Source organism: Thalassophryne amazonica, chromosome 6 (genome assembly GCF_902500255.1).
Source record: "Thalassophryne amazonica chromosome 6, fThaAma1.1, whole genome shotgun sequence".
In the NCBI taxonomy this organism is placed as follows: Eukaryota; Metazoa; Chordata; class Actinopteri; order Batrachoidiformes; family Batrachoididae; genus Thalassophryne; species Thalassophryne amazonica.
In genome coordinates this window covers 40,413,368-40,438,012 of record NC_047108.1, presented here as the reverse complement: position 1 = coordinate 40,438,012, position 24,645 = coordinate 40,413,368, and the positions used below count along the sequence as shown (strand labels likewise).

The following is a 24,645-nucleotide window of genomic DNA, read 5'->3' as shown; positions in this document are numbered from 1 at the left end:
TCAAAACCTTATAAGTAAGAAGAAGAATTTTAAATTCTATTCTAGAATTAACAGGAAGCCAATGAAGAGAGGCCAATATGGGTGAGATATGCTCTCTCCTTCTAGTCCCCGTCAGTACTCTAGCTGCAGCATTTTGAATTAACTGAAGGCTTTTTAGGGAACTTTTAGGACAACCTGATAATAATGAATTACAATAGTCCAGCCTAGAGGAAATAAATGCATGAATTACTTTTTCAGCATCACTCTGAGACAAGACCTTTCTGATTTTAGAGATATTGCGTAAATGCAAAAAAGCAGTCCTACATATTTGTTTAATATGCGCTTTGAATGACATATCCTGATCAAAAATGACTCCAAGATTTCTCACAGTATTACTAGAGGTCAGGGTAATGCCATCCACAGTAAGGATCTGGTTAGACACCATGTTTCTAAGATTTGTGGGGCCAAGTACAATAACTTCAGTTTTATCTGAGTTTAAAAGCAGGAAATTAGAGGTCATCCATGTCTTTATGTCTGTAAGACAATCCTGCAGTTTAGCTAATTGGTGTGTGTCCTCTGGCTTCATGGATAGATAAAGCTGGGTATCATCTGCGTAACAATGAAAATTTAAGCAATACCGTCTAACAATACTGCCTAAGGGAAGCATGTATAAAGTGAATAAAATTGGTCCTAGCACAGAACCTTGTGGAACTCCATAATTAACTTTAGTCTGTGAAGAAGATTCCCCATTTACATGAACAAATTGTAATCTATTAGACAAATATGATTCAAACCACCGCAGCGCAGTGCCTTTAATACCTATGGCATGCTCTAATCTCTGTAATAAAATTTTTGTTATATGGCTGGGGGGGCCTGGCTGCCTTTTTGTTTCTGTCCTTTGTTTCTCCTTCCAGGTGGCTTGCATTTGGGACTGAGTGGCTGTGTTGCTGAGGTTATCAGGACCTCACCCTGATCACCTGCAGCTCGTCAGGACTCACAGCTGAGGTGCATCTATATGGATTGGAACATGGTGGCATTTAAGACTGGAGTATACAGTGTGTATTCGCCAGAGACTCGACCTTGTGACCAGACGGGTGAGATCGTCATCTCGGGAGCCATCTCATCATCAGTGGATGCAGAGAACGTCCAGGGTTTGATGCACGGTCTGTGAAAGAGGAGGGGGTGAGGTCTCACGCTCGTCAGCACACTTCCTGACGTACGTTAGATTTTGTGACTAACATTTATACAGTCAGTAAATGTGGTGTCCCTCACACCTTTATTATATTGAGCTGTATGTTAGTCATGTATCGGCTTCCACTGCAGTGGAGTTTTGTGAACTGGATGTTCCATGCCTGCAGGTTGGGAAGCTGATTAGTAATCAAGCCAGGAAGTGTTTGCTGTTTGTACACCTTTAAGTGTTCTCTCTGTGTGTAGAGTGTGGACTCACATAATGGTTCCTTCTTTCACAGACTCGGTTTGTTGCGGCCACCTGGGGGGTGTCGGCGGGGTCCTTGGGTCCGAACAGCTTCTGGCTCCGGACCGTTAGCGCTGCTGGGAGCGCACCACGCCAGACCGCACTTTTTGTTATTTCTGTATCACTGTTATGTATTAAATTCAGTTAGCCTTTGTACCGTGCTCTGCTTATTTCATACTGGGTCCTTCAAACGCTGGTCGGTTCTCCGAGCTGCGTCCGACACATAACAATTTTATGGTCAACAGTATCAAAAGCAGCACTGAGGTCTAACAGAACAAGCACAGAGATGAGTCCACTGTCCGAGGCCATAAGAAGATCATTTGTAACCTTCACTAATGCTGTTTCTGTACTATGATGAATTCTAAAACCTGACTGAAACTCTTCAAATAGACCATTCCTCTGCAGATGATCAGTTAGCTGTTTTACAACTACCCTTTCAAGAATTTTTGAGAGAAAAGGAAGGTTGGAGATTGGCCTATAATTAGCTAAGATAGCTGGGTCAAGTGATGGCTTTTTAAGTAATGGTTTAATTACTGTCACCTTAAAAGCCTGTGGTACATAGCCAACTAAGGTTAATTATGGAGTTCCACAAGGTTCTGTGCTAGGACCAATTTTATTCACTTTATACATGCTTCCCTTAGGCAGTATTATTAGACGGCATTGCTTAAATTTTCATTGTTACGCAGATGATACCCAGCTTTATCTATCCATGAAGCCAGACGACACACACCAATTAGCTAAACTGCAGGATTGTCTTACAGACATAAAGACATGGATGACCTCTAATTTCCTGCTTTTAAACTCAGATAAAACTGAAGTTATTGTACTTGGCCCCACAAATCTTAGAAACATGGTGTCTAACCAGATCCTTACTCTGGATGGCATTACCCTGACCTCTAGTAATACTGTGAGAAATCTTGGAGTCATTTTTGATCAGGATATGTCATTCAAAGCGCATATTAAACAAATATGTAGGACTGCTTTTTTGCATTTACGCAATATCTCTAAAATTAGAAAGGTCTTGTCTCAGAGTGATGCTGAAAAACTAATTCATGCATTTATTTCCTCTAGGCTGGACTATTGTAATTCATTATTATCAGGTTGTCCTAAAAGTTCCCTGAAAAGCCTTCAGTTAATTCAAAATGCTGCAGCTAGAGTACTAATGGGGACTAGAAGGAGAGAGCATATCTGACCCATATTGGCCTCTCTTCATTGGCTTCCTGTTAATTCTAGAATAGAATTTAAAATTCTTCTTCTTACTTATAAGGTTTTGAATAATCAGGTCCCATCTTATCTTAGGGACCTCATAGTACCATATCACCCCAATAGAGCGCTTCGCTCTCAGACTGCAGGCTTACTTGTAGTTCCTAGGGTTTGTAAGAGTAGAATGGGAGGCAGAGCCTTCAGCTTTCAGGCTCCTCTCCTGTGGAACCAGCTCCCAATTCAGATCAGGGAGACAGACACCCTCTCTACTTTTAAGATTAGGCTTAAAACTTTCCTTTTTGCTAAAGCTTATAGTTAGGGCTGGATCAGGTGACCCTGAACCATCCCTTAGTTATGCTGCTATAGACGTAGACTGCTGGGGGGTTCCCATGATGCACTGAGTGTTTCTTTCTCTTTTTGCTCTGTATGCACCACTCTGCATTTAATCATTAGTGATTGATCTCTGCTCCCCTCCACAGCATGTCTTTTTTGCTGGTTCTCTCCCTCAGCCCCAACCAGTCCCAGCAGAAGACTGCCCGTCCCTGAGCCTGGTTCTGCTGGAGGTTTCTTCCTGTTAAAAGGGAGTTTTTCCTTCCCACTGTCGCCAAGTGCTTGCTCACATGGGGTCGTTTTGACCGTTGGGGTTTTTCCGTGATTATTGTATGGCCTTGCTTTACAATATAAAGCGCCTTGGGGCAACTGTTTGTTGTGATTTGGCGCTATATAAATAAAATTGATTGATTGATTGATTGATTGATTGATATGATGCAATAAACCCTGAAAGAGTCACAAGGTCCACATTTTGGTCAATTGGATTTAGTGATTGACACAGTTTCACTGTGTTTGTATGTGTTCACTTCAGGGAGGGTGAAGACAATGTTCCACTTCTGTCGGATCCTCGCATCTCTCTGCTGACCAATGGGACGCTTGAGCTGGTAAACGTCAGTTATGATGACAGGGGAGCCTACACCTGCTCTGTCAAACACACCAACATCTCCATTACTGCTCACCTGGAGGTGTTCAGTGAGTCTCTCTCTCTCTCTCTCTCTCACACACACACACACACACACACACACAAAACCTCCACTGAATATGCAGCATGCACTCCTTGACCTCTAGAACTCCATCATTTATTCAGTGCAAAGCGGTGCACAATGAAACATAGCTAGCATTAATAGTTTCCAGGCCAGGTCTATGGGCATGCGCTGGTGCCTCGTGTTGACGCATCAACCACACTAAGGAACCACCTTGGGTCCTGACTGACAACCACCCAGGTAATCCATCCCCACCCCTTGAAAATAACCATCTGTCTGCCGCAGCCGAGTGAAGCATGGGCATCCCCTTGGCCATCCCCAGACACTGTGGTCCTCAACACTCAGGCACTGCATGCTGGATCATGTCAAAAGAAACAAACACTCACACACACACACACACACACACACACACACACACACACACACACACACACACACACACACACACACACACACACACACACACACTCATCTTCAACCACTTATTCCAATTAAGCGTCGCGGGGGGCTGGAGCCTATCCGAGCAGTCATAGAACGTGAGGCGGGGTACATCCAGGACACCAGTCTGTCGCAGGGCCACATATAGACAAACGAACACATTCACACCCGCACACACACCTACAGACAAGTTAAAGTTTCCATTCCACCTAACATGCAATGTCTTTGCACGTGGGAGGATGCCAGAGCACCCACTGAGAACCCACGCAAACACGGGGAGAACATGCAGACTCCACACAGAAAGGCCACAGGTGGGAATCGACCGTCTTGCTGTGAGACAACAGTGCTAACCGCTAATCCACCGTGCTGCCCAAGAAACAAATAAAATAGCTGAAATGTCATCGCTAATGTTCCCTCACAATGTAAGTGATGCAACTCATCTGAGTCTCATTAAGTAACTAATTGTTTGGCACAAAATATCCAAGTATTTTAATCTTGAGTGTACACTTTGCCTTAAGAAAAAAAAACTGAGACAGGCCTTCACAGGAGCTGCAGCCTGTGACTGACTGCCTCTACAACACAGCAACAAATGCCAACATTACACAATTCATTTTCAGATACAGTCTGTTCTCAACCTTTGCTGTCTATGTTTTTATTTTTCTCTTCATCAGACCGAACAGTGATAACCAGGGGCCCGCAGAACATACGTGTACTCAGAGGAACCAACGCGCTGTTGGACTGTCTCTTCCACAAAGATCGTCAGCTCCATCATTACCAGATTGTCTGGAGGAAACGTGGAAGCAAAATCCAGGAGTCGTCACCAGATGACAAGTAAACGCATTCTGCTCTGTTTGAATGACACTTCTGGTAAAAGGCTCAGAGCAAATTAGAGGTTGAAAGTACAGGTGGCGGTCACAGCTAATCTTGAAGTTACAAGCTGTCACAACTTTTGTGACAAAGAAAAACTGATAACACCTGAAAACAGATGAGTTAAAGCTACTGATAATCAGAATCAGAATCAGAAGAGGTTTATTGCCATTGCCAGTGAACAGGATTCACAGACTAGGAATTTGCTTCGGTACAATGGTGCAACATTAAGAAGAGATAAAATGCTAAGATAAAATATAACATGTGTTAAAATAAGATAAAATCTAAGATAAAAAAAAAAGAAATATGAAATATGAAAGGCTGTGTGCAACATAAAAACAGAGAAACAGAAAAAACAGTGCAGTGTCCTCTTTTGAAAAAAAACGATTGGCCACTTGAATTTTCAATCGGTGGTCAGGTAGTTTGGACCAGGTATCATCCTTACTTATCACGTTACGGGGTAACATATGTCACAAGTCATAGAATCCAATAGACATAGACCTTGTTTGACCTTTACTTTGGAGACCAAGCATTCAACACTGTCAACACTATTCCATTTATTAATCCTATTAGCTCAACCCATAATTTACATCACTGTTTACCAAAATTGGAGCAACTTTCACTTTTGACCCCTCTACAAAATGAAACTGACTTTTGTCGCCATTCTTGCTGTTTTTATCCCGTAACTCCATAGAATTCAGTCACAAATAGTCCAAACTATACCTTTTAGGAATCTTTATGATCAGGCAAATAATGTGGAATATATTTCAATATGATTGGAGCATCTTTTAATTCTGACCTCTGTGTAATTCTTCAATTGACCCCTACCTGACCACCGATTGAAAAGTCAAGTGGCCAATCGGTTTTTTCAAAAGAGGAGTGTCCAAGGAGTATTTCTGCCAAATTTGATGCTTTTATCACAATTTGCATGATTGTTTCACATATCTGCTGCACTATAATCACAAAATGGGGGTAAAATGTAAAGAAATGGAGCAGAGTGAACCAGACTGACTCCAAATAAGTACTTTTATTTAACTGTTTGGCTTTTGTTTTTTGTGAAATGGCTCAGTACATGCCATCTGGCTTTCAAGAGACAAAACTTCAGTCAATGGGACAGTCTGCTCCATTTCGTTCCGTTTAACACCCTCCCCCCCATTTCATTATTATCAATCCCCATTTCATCCCATTTCGCTAAAAAAATGAAACAGAAGTACTTAATTGAATCATATTTGGAGTCAGTCTGCTCTATTTCACCACGGTTTACCACCATTTTGTTATTATCAGTCCCCATTTTGTTCCATTGTGCTTAAAAATAATTAAATAAAAGTAATTCATTGAATCATATTTAAAGTAGACCTGCATTGAAATAAATGTGGTCAGATTTCAGAAAGAAATAGCTGATATGTATTTATAAGACCCTTGTGAATGCAGTAAAGTAAATCTGTAAGCCCAAATTTGTAATTCAGCGGAGAAATCTTCATTTAAAAATGACAAATTTGTAGCTAAAATTTAGCCCTCTGTGAAAACAGTTTGTACAGCCGTATCATTTCCATGACGTCAGGGACAAGACGACGCACTCCCTTCTTCAGTCCGATCCGCATTGAAATTGATTTTATCTGTTAGTAATGTTACTTAGTAATGTTACTTATACACGTCCTGGTTTCAACATCCAAAAGTAAGCTGCAATGAATGTGAGATACAGATCTGTGTGCTCAGATCAGCAACGACATCGACAGCGGGCGCCGTTCTTCCTCTCCCGCTCTCTGCCTCCGCTGCACTTATTAAGTCTGCGGGCTCGTTAATGAGCTCGTTAACCGCCGACGCGGGCCACTCACACCGCCCGTGTCTGCTTTGCAGCCGGTGTTGTGCCAGATTCAGCGCACAACACCGGCATCACCCCTCTGTCTACTGAATGGAGCTGCTGCACACTTGGCACAAGTCCTGAGATTACGCTCGCTGTTTTAATGCGAAGCAGCCGGTACACCTGTTGCTGCAAGGACAGACGTCTTGCGGCAAAATCCACAGCACCGCACGTCTCGGCAATCGGAGCCCCAGAGCTCCATGGACGCTGAGAGAGGTTTATATATTTTTAATGACTGGGATTCTTTGCGGGTCTCGCGTCCATATCCCGCGATGGTACCAGAGGCGAAAGACAGTAGATTTTCATTGTGACACCACTCAATCAAACGGGCGTATGAAAAAGTCCCCCAAAATAATTTTCAAGCACAAATAAAAGAAATGTGTACTCACCAAACGTGCCGCAAGACAGTATGAAGTTTAAAAAAAAGTAGATCCTTCCGTATAAGACAAGAAAAAGGTGCAGATGCAAACTGATGTAAATCCACAAATTACAATTGGCGCAATGCATGCTGGGAGAGGGTCTTGTCCGTGACGTCTCAGCAGCGTCCATGATGAGAGGGACAGTTTGCGGAGGGCTAAATGTTAGCTGTAAATTTGTCATTTTCAAATGAAGATTTCTCCGTTGAATGACAGATCTGGGCTTGCAGATTTACTTTACTACATTCAGAAGGATCTCATGTGTAAATGTAAGTCATTTTTTGTTAAAAAAATCTGACTGCATTTTTTTCAATGCAGGTCTCCTTTAATCATATTTGGAATCAGTCTGGGTCAGTCTGCTCCATTTCGTTACTTTTTACCCCCATTTCGTGATTATCAGCCTCCATTTCGTCCATTTAGAATTTTTGTATAGCCAGGCATTTCCGCCAGTTTTATTCATCTAATTTATGCAATTGCCCTTGGTTGACCTCCTACTCCTCCACAAATGGGTGTTCTTGTACAAACTGTGCAAACCAGGGAGCTTCCTTCCCAGATTCCCGAACCACCTCAAATGGCTCCTTTTAATGCAAAGAAGTAACGAAGAAGACGCTCATCTGTTTTTGCATAACTCTTTAAATTTTTATTTCTTCCTCAGGCGATTAGTCACAGCAGAATTCAGTGTAGTGAAGCTGATGTTTTACTGTCTGTGTGTGCGTGTGCATTCAGGTACACTATATTTGAGAATGGCACCTTGAGAGTGACTGATGTCCAGTCAGATGACACCACGTCTTACTCTTGTGAGGTAATCACTGAGCTGGACCGTGTGACAGCCCGCGGTTACATCACTGTAGTAGGTGTGTGCTACACTCACATGTTTTTGTGTACATGTGACACTTTGTGTGTTCTAATCTGGTTTGTCTCTGACCTTCAGCACGCCCGGATCCTCCAAAAGATCTGTCCCTGTCTGTGCCTGATGCGAAGGGCCACAACCTCATGCTCAGCTGGGTCCCAGGACCGTCACACAACAGCCCCATCACTGGTACCGAACACATGAACACAGACATATAAGGTTTGGCGTTTACGTCTCACTAATAACACTGGTCAACACGATTTTTCTTGCATGGAGTTTTTCAACAGATTTTGGGTAATTTGGGGGAGCTGAATCTGTATCTGGTGTTAGATTTTGCCATTCACATCACATTTTCCAAATATGAAAACATATTTCTCATATCAAGCATTGAAGCAAAATCTGCAGTCTCACACACCTCTTCGGCACCGCAAACAATATTGCAGCTCTTTGTTGACATTTTATGAACTTGGTTTTAAAACTATGCTTTTGAAGCTGCTTTTGTGCGTGATTAGTGGCAGCAAACTCGTGAGTGATTGAGCAACTTTTGCATAATCCATCAATAGGGAATATGCAGATTACAAAAAAAGTGATGTGACAGAGGAAGTCTGCTTGGGACTCCGACGAGGGTGGTCGCATCTCCTCCACTCTCCCTTAGCGTGTTTTGTCTGTGAGGCTGCCAGCCCTGCTCCTCTGGAAAACGGCAAAATGGATCTGATCTAGTGGTCTCTGAACGCAATTGATACTATTTTTTCCACAAGACACTCGGGAGCGGAGGACCCGACCTGTCCTGCCGGGACACATGTGGCGGGTTACGTGATGGACAGCTGGCAGAGGTGGCAAGTCATGTGCCTGTACACGTTGTCTGTGGAGGACGTTGAAGATGTTTACTTATTTGGAGCTGTGGTGACTGGGTTTCTGCTGTGTGGAGCGGCCACAGCACAGGTCTACCGGAAAATTAAGAAGGTGGAGGCGGCATTAATCAGCCCGTCCAGGCTGCCTCACATGATTGATTCGATTGGAAGGGCAGTGTCAGCTCAGTCGGCGGGTGTCAACCGCACGTTGGAATCCATCTCGGGGAGAATGGCTGCCCTGGAAAACCGCTTTGATCGTCTGTAAGACCACATCTCTCCTCTTTTCAGATGTATTGGGAGCCACTCTGAAGTTTCAGACTGTGGAATCTGCCAGGCGTCTGTTAATCTGGATATCTATTTGTTTTCCAAACACCAGCTGTCCTTCAAGGCCGCTGGGATAAAATCCTCCCCCTGAGGAACACTCCTGATAGCCTCGCTCCTCGTCCCCCCCCCCCCCTTCCTCCCTCCCTTCCCAGTCCTGAGATGTTGACTGTGGGACCTTGTGGACTGATTCAGGACTGGGATCCCCCCCAGGATGGACAGATAAGGCCTGTCGATGGTGCCTCACGTGCCTTCCGGGCTGTCTGTCTGGACACTGGGCCACTCTCTGCCCCTCCCTCCCTGCGGCAGGCCTCACCCGCTCTCAAGCTGGTCTTGGCGGCGTGACTTACAGTTGCAGCGGCCTTCACCCACTTTACCTCAATTCGGATGACGGACTGCTTCAAGTTTAGTGCACATAAACAATGTCAAATGTATATGTGTTGTCTTTAATTTTGATGTGTGCCATTATTACGGTAAACAAGTAGTAATTGTGGATTAATTGCTGTATCTTGTCTGAGGTAATCGGAGTGTAAACATAATTGCCATTTTATGGGATCAATAAAGTTGTCTGAAGTCTGAAGTGAGCTCAGATTCAGATTCAGCATCCCAAAAATACCCTAAATTAGTTCTCAAAGTCCATGCAAGAAAAAAAAAATATTTGTTGACCAGTGTAATGATTTGGATGCTCAGGAGCATTCAGAGATCAGACCCACTAACCCCTCAGTTAAAGTGAAACTCTCTCAATCAGCTGTTCTGCAGTCACTCTACCTGAGCTTCCCAGAATAAAGCCGTAATGTTCTCAAAATAAAAACAAACTGTTCCTCATGGTTTAAAAAGGTTGCATTTTTAATGTGGAATAAAATGATAATTTCAGAAAATTATAATGCACACACACACACACACACACACACACACACACTTAACTATCACATTCCATTAAGTTTTCCATATCCCAAAGACGACTTCTTCAAATGTGCGTGAACATTAATCCATTTCTTTTTCAGACATCTTGTCTCAAAGCAACAATATGTCCACCCCATTTCATCAACTGGCAGATTTTAATAAAGTATTTTCAAATTCTGGATATATAGCCTGTTGTGAACTGGAAAATAGAAGATTAAAAGGAAATGGATCCACCCAACTGTTAAATATTGTTCCTGAAGCTGCACCTAAGGATACTTAATCAGTGTTCAAGGGACATACAGTGAGGAAAATAAGTATTTGGACACCCTGCCGTTTTGCATGTTCTCCCACTTAGAAATCATGGAGGGGTCTGAAATTTTCATCTTAGGTGCATGTCCACTGTGAGAGACATGATCTAAAAAAAAATCCGGAAATCACAACGTATGATTTTTTTCAGTGTTGTATAGTAACGAAGTAAAAATACTTCACTACTGTACTTAAGTACGTTTTGGGAGACTTTGTACTTTACTTGAGTTTTTTTTAATTCAGCTTACTTTCACTTTTACTTCACTACATTTCCGTCCTTAATTGCATACTTTGTCTCCAATACATTTTCTATGCGCCATGCCGTTACTCGTTACAAAACACACACACACACACACACACACACACACAAAAAAAGTCGTGTTTTCAGCCAGAGACACCACTGATTACTAGTGACTGCAACGAAGTCAGGCCGATTTGTCATGAGGCATGTCCGGTAGGCTTTTTTGCAGTTGCACACTTGGGGGGTGTTTGTCAGGAAAATGATCATTTCTCTACATTGATTACAGACCTGCAGCGGGTCTGTAATCAGCGTTTTTGCAGCACGGCTTTGCTTTGAACCTTGAACCAATCGGAGCAGTGATTCGCAGGTCGAAGCAGTGCTTCGATCTACGATTCATGGATTTTATTTCGCTTTATCCTAATTTTTCCTCGCTAAAACCCTGAAGAGCATATGTCTGTGAGTAATATTTAATATTTTTATGTTAAACCGACCTGTTATGGTCTTCTGAAACAATTGATAGATGTATTTTATAACTTAAAAACGGGACCGATGCTAACGCGTTAGCATGTCTATGGCGTTTTCAATGTTAAAGTTAGCATTAAGCTGTTTGCATCAGCACATTTGTGTTGATTTGTTTTCTCTATAATTAATGGCTCAGCGTTCGTTGTCGTAAAAGAGTCAAATTGTAATTTTTTTTATTTTTTTTTTTCATATAGCAGCAACAATAATAGTCTACATAATAGACAATAATAGTCAATAATAATAGACTAATAATATTACAATACAATTTTAGAGAAAGAGACAAAAAGAACCTAATGAAACAAAACACAACAGAAAAGATAAAACCATGTAACAATGAAAATAAATAAATACATATAGAAATAAATAACTGTTTCCTGTGAACACCTAGTGAGTAGCCTACTCTCGTTTAGGCTTTGAAACATTGTTTCTGAAGTGTTTTAGTGTGATGTGCACAGTTTTCAGTATTTTGACAAATACTACCAGTCATTTACAAGCCTAGATAAACTTTGTAATATATATATATATATATATATATATATATATATATATATATATATATATATATATATAAAATCAGCCCGTTTTTGATTATTAACATTTACTTGTACTTTTACTTTCAATACTTGAGTACATTTAGTTGTACATTACTTGTCATACTTAGGTACAATAAATACTAGATACTTTAAGACTTTTACTTGAGTAGCATTTCAATCGGTGACTTGAACTTCTACCAAAGTCATTTTTTTAATGGGTATCTGTACTTTTACTTAAGTGTGATTTTCCAGTACTTTATACAACACTGGATTTTTAAAATAATTTATTTGTATGTTACTGCTGCAAATGAGTATTTGAACACCTGTGAAAATCAGTGTTAATATTTGGTACAGTAGCCTTTGTTTGCAATTACAGAGGTCAAACATTTCCTGTAGTTTTTCACCAGGTTTGCACATACTGCAACAGGGATTTTGGTCCATTCCTCCATATAGATCTTCTCTAGATCTTTCAGGTTTGGAGTTTCAGCTCCCTCCAAAGATTTTCTATTGCGTTCAGGTCTGGAGACTGGCCAGGCCTTCTCCCATGCCTCCTCTGGATCATCCAGATGGTCACTGGTGAACTTCAAATGGGCCTGGACATGTGCTGGCTTGAGCAGGGAGACCTTGCTGCCCTGCAGGATTTTAAACCATGACAGCATCATGTGTTACTAATGTAAACTTTGTGACTGTGGTCCCAGCTCTCTTCAGGTCATTGACCAGGTCCTCCTGTGTAGTTCTGAGCTTTCTCAGAATCATCCTTACCCCACAAAGTGAGATCTTGTATGGAATCCCAGACCAAGGGAGATTAACAGTCATCTTGTGTTTATTCCACTTTCTAATAAATAATCATAACAGTTGTCTTCTACCAAGCTGCTTGCCTGTTGTCCTGTAGTCCATCCCAGCCTTGTGCAGGTCAAATAAATTATTAAAAAAATCATACATTGTGATTTCCAGATTTTTTTTTAGATTATGTGTTGTGAAAGTGTAGGAACACGGACCCACAACAGGGGGCGCAATGAACGGACAATGGAGAGAGTAAATAACAAGATTTACTACAGAAACCAGCACGAGTAATACAACAAACACAATTTGGGGTCGAATCCGTTGGTGTCGTGTGGGCAGGCTCGAAGGTAGGAGACGTCTGTCTCAGTCGAACCGGAACCACCCAGATCTCCTCTGCCACCGAACCCTGGAAATACTGGAACCGCCAAGTCCCGAATTCCCAGGTGGCCACTGCCTCCGCTCGTCGGATCCGGTACTGCTGGCAGGAGAGAGCAACAACACACAGGAGTGGATGAACGCACCCCGTAACAGAGAGGGGAGAAGCCGCCTCCACCTCTTGGCAAGAATAGCAGGAAGGTGAGTACTTATCCCAAAATGAGGTGTTTAGTAGTCACCAGTCCTGAAAACAAGGTTTTAGTTGATAATGCAATGTGTACCTGCAGAGAATACTACCTTGGTCTTAGGCGATATCTCGGCACTGAGGTGGAGACGCCGTCCTCCTGATATACCTTGGTGCTGAGTAGAACAGCTGTGTCTGGTGATGGGTGACAGCTGTCACCCAGGCTACTCCCATGATGCGGCAGCGCCCTCTGGTGCCTGGAGCCCGCACTCCAGGCAGGGCGCCCTCTGGTGGTGGTGGGCCAGCAGTACCTCCTCTTCAGCGGCCCACACAACATTATGTCTCTCACAGTGGACATGTATCTAAGATGAAAATTTCAGTCCCCTCCATGATTTCTAAGTGGGAGAACGTGCAAAACCGCAGGGTGATCAAATACTTATTTTCCTAACTGTATGTGGTTCTTATTATCCCACACTTACCAGAAAGCTGATTTTGAATTCCACACCAATCCACACCTCACTCAGTTTCTTGTGCCCATGACAACATGAACAATATTTAGTGAACAACACACCATAAATGAGTGCATCTCAACATGCATTTGAATTTGGGCATGATGACGTTTAACAAAAAATACTCTAAGGACCGCCCATTTGACTAAAGTGTATCTATTATTGTAATTTATTGTCACCTGGCAGCCATAGTTTTTGCCGTTGTTGTTGCTTTTTTGTATCAGCTGGCTCATGTTCATATCCCTACCCTAACCATTTAGCCACAAAAAAATAACATTTGGTCTACCTAAAATAGAAAATGTTAAATTTTGAATGTAGCACTGTCAATATTCAGTTTACCCAAATTCCAGTGTACAGTACAGTAGCTCAGCAACACAACTGGTTGGTTTATTTCCAAACACAGTATTAGAAAAGAAAAGGTGAAACTACTAATGTGTCAACCGAGCTGATTAAGCCCATACTCAGCCACGGTACAAATTAGAGGTAGGAGATGCTCAGTATGAGTGTGCATCCGTTCTATAAGTTATAGTTTTTAGTTTTTTCCCAGTTTTAACAATAAGATGTAGTACGCATGATGTAAACTGACACTCACTGTATTTTTGCCATCTTTTCTCCCTGCCAGAGTTCATCGTGGAGGCTCGTGAGGAGCAGCACTTGGATGAGGGGAAGTGGAGGTGGGAGAAGTGGATGAAGGTTTCTGGAGACTTCAACCACTTGGAGCTGACCCTCCAGCCATTCTGCACCTACCGATTCCGGGTCATCTCTGTAAATGAGTATGGCCACAGTGACCCCAGCCTGCCTTCAGATTACTACAGCACACCCCCTGCTGGTAAAACACAGAAAACCTAGGATGTGATGTGAAATATTTTGGTCCCATGGTTCAGTAATGTCCTCTGGCAGGGTTAATCGTATTTTGTTTGGATTCATTCTAAGCATGTTTCCTCCACTGTGTGTTTCCTCCAGTTCCAAGCAGTAACCCCACAGGTGTCCACAGTGAGTCCAAAGACCCCGGTACGATGATCGTTATGTGGGATGTGAGTACTTGATACTACCCAGATGCTACGTGTTTTCACGTCATACAAGTTTAACAGAACTATCTAACAGTGTGTGTGTGTCTATGTGTGCAGGAGATGAACAAGATCTTACATAATGGTCAAGACTTCCAATACAAGGTGTCATGGCGACAGGCTGATACAAATGGGAAGAGCCAAGACTGGAATCATGGCTACGCCAAGAGCCCACCCTTCTTTGTAAACAACACGGGGACATACACACGGTTTGACATCAAGGTCCAAGCTGTGAATGCACTGGGAGAAGGACCTTCACCTGTATCTAAGATCGGACACTCAGGGGAGGATTGTAAGTCTGATGTCATCTCATTCAAATCAACACTTTGATTTATTGATCTTTCAAATACTCTGGCCCTTTTAAAACCCTGTTCCCACACACACAATTTTGACAACTGTCCACAAATACACCCATTCAAAGGTGTTGTAGTGAATTTTGACCATGTTCTGTATACATACAAGAACTACATCAAGACCTTATGATTCATTAGGACCGAACCAACAACCATCATGAATTACCACAACACCATTAAGTTCTACCAAGAGTCCAGTAATATTATATGACACCATCAAGCTTCCATCAATACTCCATCAAGATGATCTGTCAGTCATTTTGAAGCCCCATCCACAAATATACAAGAATGCCCACAACTGCTTTCAAAATGACAGCAAGACAAAGGAAGACTGCAGGACAGAAGCAAGAGGATTGGAATAAGTTCAGCCATTGTAAACCATTTAAACTAGCTGTGGAGGCATTGTACCATACTAACATATCAAGAATGTTTAAAACTGATCAAGACTTACCAAGACTATCCCAGAACCTGCCACAATTTGACTGTTCTGGTGGTGTGTTCTAAATCAAGTATGTGGAAATAGGGCTTAAGAAACACTGGTATTCTGTACAATTACACAGTCAAACACATGAAAGACAGCAAAGTACATGTTTAATTTTATAGTCATTGATAAAAAAATTGTGAGATTATAGTAAAAACATGTGATACATGTTATCAGAGCCATTTAACAAAACTAGAACACAAACTACACACATCATTAGGGCCCCTTCACACATAGTACGAATGTGGTCGAATTGCGCAGGAAGCAGGAATCGTATGCAATACGTGTAAAATCGGAGCTGCCTCCAACGCCTCGTACACCTGTTTCTACAACTATTTGCGCACACCAGCGGCTGAAAGACAGAGTGTGCGCAGTGAGAGCCCATCGAACCCTCTCACGGCAGGTGTCGGCCAAATTCCAGCTGACACACACAAACATCTAACACTGCTCGCTTGGCGCTTAGAAAATGTGTGGCCATTCGCACTATCAATATGAAAACAGTCAGCACACGATCACTTTCGAGCTGGATGTGAAATTTGGCTAAGTGCCCCCTCGATTGTGGCTTTGCAAAACAGCAACACATGTGAGGTGGATGTACTTATTGTGTGTTGGTGTGTGCGCTGGACTGACAGGGTGTGTGTCAACCGACAGCTGCAGGTGTTGAGATCTCTGGTTCTGGACATCACAGCTGCAGAACACGTACCATGTTTTGACAGACATGCATGTGTGTGCTTGCTGTCCACACGTAGAAATACATAAAAACAGATATTGCTTTTGTGACGAGCTGGAGAGCACGCACTGCGCGCACATTGATAGGCTGCCCCAGCTGGAACAGACCGCCAGTTCATGTGCAAGCAAGCAAGCGATCTTAATGACGCGTCTGTCTGACGGGACAGGCGTGTCCTGTGAGTGGCGCAGGACTGTATATGACAAGCCAACAGTGCAACAAATACGCCACTTTCAGTCACGTATCAGCAGAAATACGCCGTAACAAACACCATTTGGTCAGTTATCACGCCTCTTTTTTCTTTTTTAAAAAAATACTTTTATCTGCTTGTTGATTTTAGTAATTTCACACTCTTGTTATAAGATAGTGATTGTAGCGCAGTGGTAAAGTTTCTCTCTGGTAATCAGAGCTCTTGTAAATTGCAGGTTTGAATCCCGTGAGTGGCATTTGTTTTTTTATTTAACCAGGGTCATTTAACCACAGGATTCTGTATTATGTCCCCTTTTATTTATTATTTATATCAACTCAGTGATATTCACTAATTATACAGCTGGGTCTTATTTTATTTTTCTCCACATCAGCAGCGTGATGTGGTGCTCCACGTCCCACCTGCTCGCACTGTGTTCCTGCTCGCATGACAATGACGAGTGCATGACACCGTTGAGTGCATGACACCATCACAGCTGGTTTGTTCATGCCTACCTGTCGGCTTGATGTTTTCGTGGTTCGCTCATACGAGGTGTTCCGCCATGATTCGCCCTGATTTGTACTTATTTGTACTGTGTGTGAAGGTGCCCTTATAGATTACGCCACAACTCACACTCAAGACATAAGAGCACTGAGTCACTGCTCTACAGCATGATTTTACACACACACACACAAATACATACATATATATATCAAGGTACAAACTGCGATCTAGTAAAATCACAGTTTCTACCAGTAGAGATTGCGTTGTCAAAATAGTTCTCAGAGGAACTTGTAACTAAAGTTACATTATTGAGTTTGAAAACCAAAAATTTTGAAAATGCTCCATTTCACATACTTAAAATACACAATGTTTGATGATGCAGAACTACAACACTGCTGAATGTAGCAAAATATGACTGTGACTTCCCAGTTGATATTCTGTTACATTTCTGTTAAAGTTTAGTTTTTCAAGTATAGCTGATCTCTGTTGTTGCAGTCTCTACTGGTAGAAACTCTGATCCAAATATTGTCAAAGCAGTACTCAGAGTAAGTAAAGGCAAAATTTAGTTTACTGGTAGAGACTCCGATCGCAGTTTCCACCTTGATGTATCCTTGATGTATGCCTATATATATATATATATATATATATATATATATATATATATATATATATATATATATATATATATATATATATATATATATATATATATATATATATATATATATGCCAGGACGAGCACTGTGGTCATTGGAAGACCTGGCATGTCCCACATTACATGTCAGTACATGAGTTGGATGTGTGTCTCCCCCCCCCCCCCCCCCGTTGTACGCGTGCCATCCCACTCTCTCTCTCTCTCTCTCTCTCTCTCACTCTCACTGTCTTTCTCCCTCTGTCTGTCTCTGAGAATCAGCTGTTGATGGGGACGTGGCACAGCGTGGTCAGCTCCCTCCCTGCTACATTTTGAATGACATCTAACCTATGACGTGATTACATTTCAACCAAGGTCCCCTGATATTTAGTCATTATGGAGTACATGTGTTCATTAGTGACAATGGACCTCAGTTGACATCATAGGAATTTGCTAGGTTTTTGACATCAAGAGGCATTAAGCACACTCATTCAGCTAGGTGAACACTTTGTGCAGACCTTTAAACATTCACTGAAATCATCTAAGGGAACTGATAACATTCAAAAGTGACTTGATGCTTTTCTGCTGCAGTACAAGAACACACCTCATTCAGCAACTCAGGAGATACCTGCAATGTTGTTTCTGCAGTTGTTGCAACAGTTGGTGAGCAGGCACAAGATGCCCAGTGCATGCGCAGAGCAACGCATGCTAAGGGTAGAACATTAAGTGTTGGTGATTCAGTCCTTGTCCGGGATTGCCAGAGGGGGGAGGAAAAGTGGATAGCCGCACATCTCAGTCTGGTCTGGTTTCCTACCAGGTTGTAATAAAGGTTAAAGGTTGGGTATTTTAAATTGTTGTAAAGTGAAAAGAAATTTTAGTGAGTTGAATAAGAGGGGAGGAACTGTGATGTATTGGTATATTTCAGTTTAAATTTATTTTCATTTATATAGCACCAAATCACAACAGAGTTGCCTCAAGGCACTTCACACAAGTAAGGTCTAACCTTACTAACCCCCAGAGCAGCAGTGGTAAGGAAAAACTCCCTCTGAGAAAGAAACCTCAAGCAGACCAGACTCAAAGGGGTGACCCTCCGCTTGGGCCATGCTACAGACACAAATTACAGAACAATTCACAAAACGAATATACAAGAAATGCTGTTGGTGCACAGGACAGGAGGGTCTTCAGCACACATACCATACCCACCTCTATATAAAGTCATGATTCCTCCACACCATCAGGGATGATAGGCATATCTGGATTTACTGATCAATTAAGTCTGGTAATAAAGGGAGTTCGGTTTGAACGTGCCAGCTGCATGGACAGTTTATTTCCATTGGACTAAACTAAACTATTGAGTCACAACACCCATAGAGTATATTGGTCACTACCGTAAGTAGTTCATGGTTGCCTGTTCTTTTGAAATTTTCCCCTTCAGTGGAACTTTTTATATATATTTTTTCTCAACAACATGCATTTTGATCATGTTGGAAATGTGATATTATGAATACTGCAATCAAAGGCTAATAAATAAAATTATAGTGGTGCCAAAGAAAATTATTTTTGCCTTAAATCTTAAAAAGCTTAGTGGTTATATACCTTTAAAATATACTTTATAGTGCAACACTGAGTTACGCACAGTGTTCATGCGGTGCTATTTTTGGTTACACCTTTTATTTTTTCCACATTATCATACTTCTGTAATTGTTTTTAATGAGAGTAATTTTGGGTGCTGTTTTTGTGTTTCTGAAGCACCCCCCCCCCCCCCCCCCAAAAAAAAAAAAAACTATATGCAATTCATTTAGAATATGTATTTTCTCTCTCTCTCTCTCTCTTTCTCAGTACCTCTGGAGGCCCCTGGTGGAGTTGCAGTGACAGTGATAAATAGTACAGTCAGAGTAAAATGGAATGAAGCTCAGAAGGTCCAGGGTCGGCTGCGGGGATACAAGGTAACTGGTTTTTACACACGCTTACTGCCTCAGAGCCCCCAAAAAACCATGAGATAGTTTGGAGGAAAACTGGCTTTTTAAAATTATTATTATTATTATTATTATTATTATTATTATTTTCGTTGCCAAGGAACTGTTTTAGGCCTGTTCTCTGAATTGTAATTTTTAAAGCACCTTTTAAACAAAATATGATGGAGACTTTGACCTAGCCCCTTTCACACCGGGGCTGCTCCCAGTTGCTTCCTGTGGTGTCATGACGACGCAGGAATATCTGCGTCAGGTGCGCGCAGCAGGGGGCAGAGAGAAGGTGAGAACGCAGCCTGCAGGTTCTCTGCACAGAGAAGTCAGAGTGCACAGTTTGGCTACAGACAGACTGCACTCTGACTTCTTTTCTACTTTATATTTGTTCTTGTGCAGAGCTGCAGGGCTGCGCTCTGAGTTCCGTTATAGTTTATCTTTCCTCCTTTGACCGCGAGATGCGCGCGCACTTGCGCGCGAGCGAACTGTCCTTAGCAAACATGGAGATGTCTGGAGTTCTACTTGATGTTGACAAGTCCTGTCTCAGGACTTATGTCCTTTTTTGTCCTTTTTTTTAACTGTGATGTGAGAGTTTGAGCAGAGAACAAGGAACTAATGCCTGCAGCCAGACTTTTTTTTTCTTTTTAACTGTTCACGTGCACGCGTGAACGAACGTCCATGAGTGGACTAGAGATTTCCGGACTTTTTACTGGATATTTCTGGCAATCAGTCTGTGAGCAGGACTTTTATGGATTTTATTTAAACACATTTGTGAGAGAAGAAGCTGCAGCTGCTTCTCAGTGCGTCTCTTCACCTGACAGCTCCACACAGAGAAGGAGCTGACCTGCAGTCAGCATTTTTTTTTCTATGGTCTTTTTTTTCAGCGTGTAGTTTTTACTGCATTAAGTACACGGTATAAAAACAATCCTGCGTGATTTATACTGCAGGAACAATGGAACACAGCAGGAATCATAAATTGGCTTCTGAGTCACACGGGGTAACGCCTCTTTGCCCCGAGTTACGCCTCTTTGCCCCGACTTGCACTGGAACCACTTCCCTTCTGCGTTGAGCACAGCATGCCAAAAAAACTTAAAACAGGTTTAATTTTCCGGCGCCCGACTTGCTTCCTCCTTTGCGCCCCTCGCGCTGTTGTGGCGCCGAGCTGCATCGTCTCGACACTGAGTTGCTTCCATGCGGCGTTGTCATGATGACGCACAGCGCAACTGGGAGCAACCGGGAGCACCCCCAGTGTGAAAGGGGGCTGGTGAAGGAAAGTTTTGTTGCTTTTTAAGATTTTTTTTTTATTTAAAAAAGTCATACTATTATGACAATAAAGTCATATTTAGATTTATTTTCTTTAAACTGTGTGCTGTAAGATGATTTGATTTGCTCAACATTTGCATGTGCAATAACATGCACAAACAACATAGCTCCCGCAAAGAAATGTGCATGCTTATTTACTAGCGTGTACGCTGAGGATTACGTCTTTCTAATGTGTAAAATAGAAAGCAGTGTGTTTATCATGTTTACATTCATGAATATGCGATTTGAGATGTGTCGACCCAAGTGCACAAAATTAGAGGAGTTGAACATGGTGAGGTTGGCACACATAATGAGATTTATCAAGATCAAAAAGAAATTTAGTGAGTTTTATTTTTATCTGTATACTGCGTGTTTGAAACCAGGTTTCAAACCAGGTATTTAAGTTGTTGTGCTTGACAGTTATTTAAGCAACAGATAGACTGCCACCTCTTTCATTTCTTTTATACCTGTTCACTCCGGTCAAGGGTCACAGGGGGCTGGAGCCTATCCCTGCAGTCATAGGGTGTGAGGCAAGGTACACGCTGGACAGGACACCAGTCTGTTGCAGGGCCACATATAGACATATGAAGTGGGAGCCGGAGGGAACCCACACGAACACGGAGAGAACATGCAAACTCCACATAGAAAGGACCAGGTGGGAAGAGACCCCACAACCTTTTTGCTGTGAGGCATCAGTGCTAATCACTAATCCACTATGCTGCCACTACCACCTCTTGGCAGACAGAATAAACTAATCTTTCATTGTAAAAGCGAACTCACTTAAAGAGTTAATGGTTTACATTCTGGTTTTGTATCATTGAGAACAACTGTTACGAATGGAGACATTTGACATTTGTTTGTTGCTTCTACCTTGCTATTCCAGTCACATGGTTGAGAATATAGACATCAGTCATGTAAAATCTGTGCAAATTGTACAGTCAGCTTCATCATAAATGGAAAGATCATTCTTTCATTTTCTGTCACTTGTCCGGCTCTGGGTCACGGTGGCAGCAGACTAAGCAGCTCATCCCACACATCCCTATCCTTAGCCAGGCCTTCTAACTCTTCCTGGGGAATCCCTAGGCATTCCAAAGCCAGGTGGGAGATGTAATCCTTCCAGCATATCCTGGGTCTTTCCCAGGGCCTCCTCCTAGTTGGACATGCCTGGAAGACCTTCCAAGTGAGATGACAAGGTGGCATCCTCGCCAGATGCCTGAACTGCCTCATATGGTTCCTTTTGAATCAAAGGAACAGGGGCTCCACTCAGAGTTCCTTCTGGATATTCAAACTTCTCAACCAGTCCCTGAGTGCAGCCCTGGATACTTTACAGAGGAATCTCATTTCCACCACTCGTATCTGTAATCTTGTTCATTCAGTCATTACCCAAAGTTCATACCAAAGATGATGATAGGAACATAAATCAACTGATAAATCAAGAGTCTTACTTTCTGGTTGATCTCTTTGTTCACCACAGTCCGATACAATGTCCACAGGATGTCAGACACAACATTGATTTGTTCATTAATCTCACACTCAGTCTTACCCACACTCATGAACAAAACCCCAAGATACTTAAACTCCTTTACTTGGGGCAATAACTTTACCTTTATCCAGAGGAGACACACTTTTCCAACACAGGACTATGGTCTCAGATTTGGAGGAGGTAATCCTCATCGCAGAGATCTCATCATAACACATAGTGAAATGTCTGATTTCTGAATAATTTTGTTCTTGACACCTCCTCATACTGTGTCTGTTGTTATCATTCAGCTCTATATTAAGAGGTTGGGTCCTAAAGGGGTGCGGAGCCGGAGGTACCTTGGAAAGCATCACCATGCAGAGGGACGAGACAGACAGGAAAGAGTTGATCCAGGAAACAGCAGAGATGAGGACAAAGTGGTGGTTGTCCATGGCAACAAGACGTCAGCGGAGGTCACGGGGCTGCGACTTTATTCTCGATATGAGCTGTCTGTTACAGCCTTCAACAGCAAAGGGGAAGGCCCTCGATGCCAGCCTGAAGTCTTCAGTACTCCAGAAGGAGGTAAGTACTGTGTAAAAGCTGTGTTTTGTTTGCATGGTAACTAACATTGTAAAACATATTGAGTAATGATAATTTTATTTGACTAAATTGAAATTGTGAATACATTGTGATGTGTTTGTGTAGCACCTGGCCCTCCTACATCTTTAAGGTTTGAGAGTCCAACAGAAAAGTCACTTATTCTCTACTGGACCCCTCCTGCTGAACCCAATGGCATCCTGCTGGGATATGTGCTGCAGTACCAACAGAGTAAGACCTGGACTTTATTTTCCAGAAGCATCTTATCATGGCAATGATCTTAGAATTGCTCCATTTGCAAGGGCAAATAAAACTGACACAACTAATCCAGAAGAAATCGCTGCTGATGGTGGTTTCAAAGGTATAAGGAATAAGGAACCAACCACACTGTGGTTGTACTGCAAACAGGTTCACAGTCAGTGGTTTTACTCAGGCAATGAATGTCCAGAAATGCAGGCATGTGCATGTTGGGTTCTGGTGGTTGGAATGTGAATCCTCACCACTAGATATCCCTAAAAACCCAAGCATCTGTAAAATACGTCCAAAGTGCTGACTTCTCTCTTCTTGCCCATCCAACACAAGGTTGATTAGTATCTTCTTCTTTCAGCGTCGCCACATCCATCCCACCCTGTCCTCTGCATCTTAATCTGTCACCAACCACCTACAGTGAGGAAAATAAGTATTTGAACACCCTGCAAGTTCTCCCACTTAGAAATCATGGAGGGGTCTGAAATTTTCATCTTAGGTGCATGTCCACTGTGAGAGACATAATCTAAAAAAAAATTCCAGAAATCACGGTGTATGATTTTTTAATAATTTATTTGTATGTTACTGCTACAAATAAGTATTTGAACACCTGTGAAAATCAATGTTAATATTTGGTACAGTAGCCTTCGTTTGCAGTTACAGAGGTCAAACATTTCCTGTAGTTTTTCACCAGGTTTTCACACACTGCAGCAGGGATTTTGGTCCACTCCTCCATACAGATCTTCTCCAAATCTTTCAGGTTTGGAGTTTCAGGTCCCTGTGTGGTGAGTGTGGTTGACTGAGTGTGTGAACAGGTGTCTTTTATACAGGTAACAAGTTCAAACAGGTGCAATTAATACAGGTAAAGAGTGCAGAATAAGAGGGCTTCTTAAAGAAAAATTAATAAGGTCTGTGTGAGCCAGAATTCTTGCTGGTTGGTAGGTGTTCAAATACTTATTTGCAGCAGTAACATACAAATAAATTATTAAAAAATCATACATTGTGATTTCCGGATTTTTTTTTATTTTTTAGATTATGTCTCTCACAGTGGATATGCACCTAAGATGAAAATTTCAGACCCCTCCATGATTTCTAAGTGGGAGAACTTGCAAAACCGCAGGGTGTTCAAATACTTATTTTCCTCACTGTACATGCTCTCTGTCACGACATCCATAGACCTCCATTGTGGCCTCGGTCTTCTCCTTCACTGATTGCTCTATCTTCAGCATCCCTCTCCCTATAGTTGTGCTCAAACGTTTACATACTCTGGGAGAATTTTTGATTTTTTTTTTTTTTTTTTTTTTTTTTTTGGCCATTTTTCAGAGAATATGAATGATAACACAAAAAACTTTTTTTTTCATTCATGGTTAGTGGTTGTGTGAAGCCATTTATTCTTAAACAACTGTGTTTAGTCTTTTTCAAATCATAATGACAACAGAAACTAGCCAAATGACCCTGATCAAAAGTTTACATACCC

The 24,645-nt window shown here is 42.0% G+C and overlaps 1 protein-coding gene across 4 annotated transcripts in view; it reads left to right on the top strand.

Annotated features, from left to right (window-relative positions):
• Positions 1 to 24,645, top strand: part of LOC117512083 (neural cell adhesion molecule L1.1-like) — a 166,242-nt gene that overhangs the window by 116,336 nt on the left and 25,261 nt on the right. For all 4 annotated transcript variants that reach the window (XM_034172046.1, XM_034172044.1, XM_034172045.1 and 1 more), the window contains 10 exons: positions 3,519 to 3,679; positions 4,800 to 4,959; positions 7,999 to 8,126; positions 8,204 to 8,311; positions 14,273 to 14,479; positions 14,614 to 14,684; positions 14,778 to 15,009; positions 19,440 to 19,546; positions 22,637 to 22,907; positions 23,031 to 23,153. In XM_034172046.1, the coding sequence (XP_034027937.1) occupies positions 3,519 to 3,679; positions 4,800 to 4,959; positions 7,999 to 8,126; positions 8,204 to 8,311; positions 14,273 to 14,479; positions 14,614 to 14,684; positions 14,778 to 15,009; positions 19,440 to 19,546; positions 22,637 to 22,907; positions 23,031 to 23,153 (1,568 nt within the window). The remainder of the gene's footprint in view (positions 1 to 3,518; positions 3,680 to 4,799; positions 4,960 to 7,998; positions 8,127 to 8,203; positions 8,312 to 14,272; positions 14,480 to 14,613; positions 14,685 to 14,777; positions 15,010 to 19,439; positions 19,547 to 22,636; positions 22,908 to 23,030; positions 23,154 to 24,645) is intronic.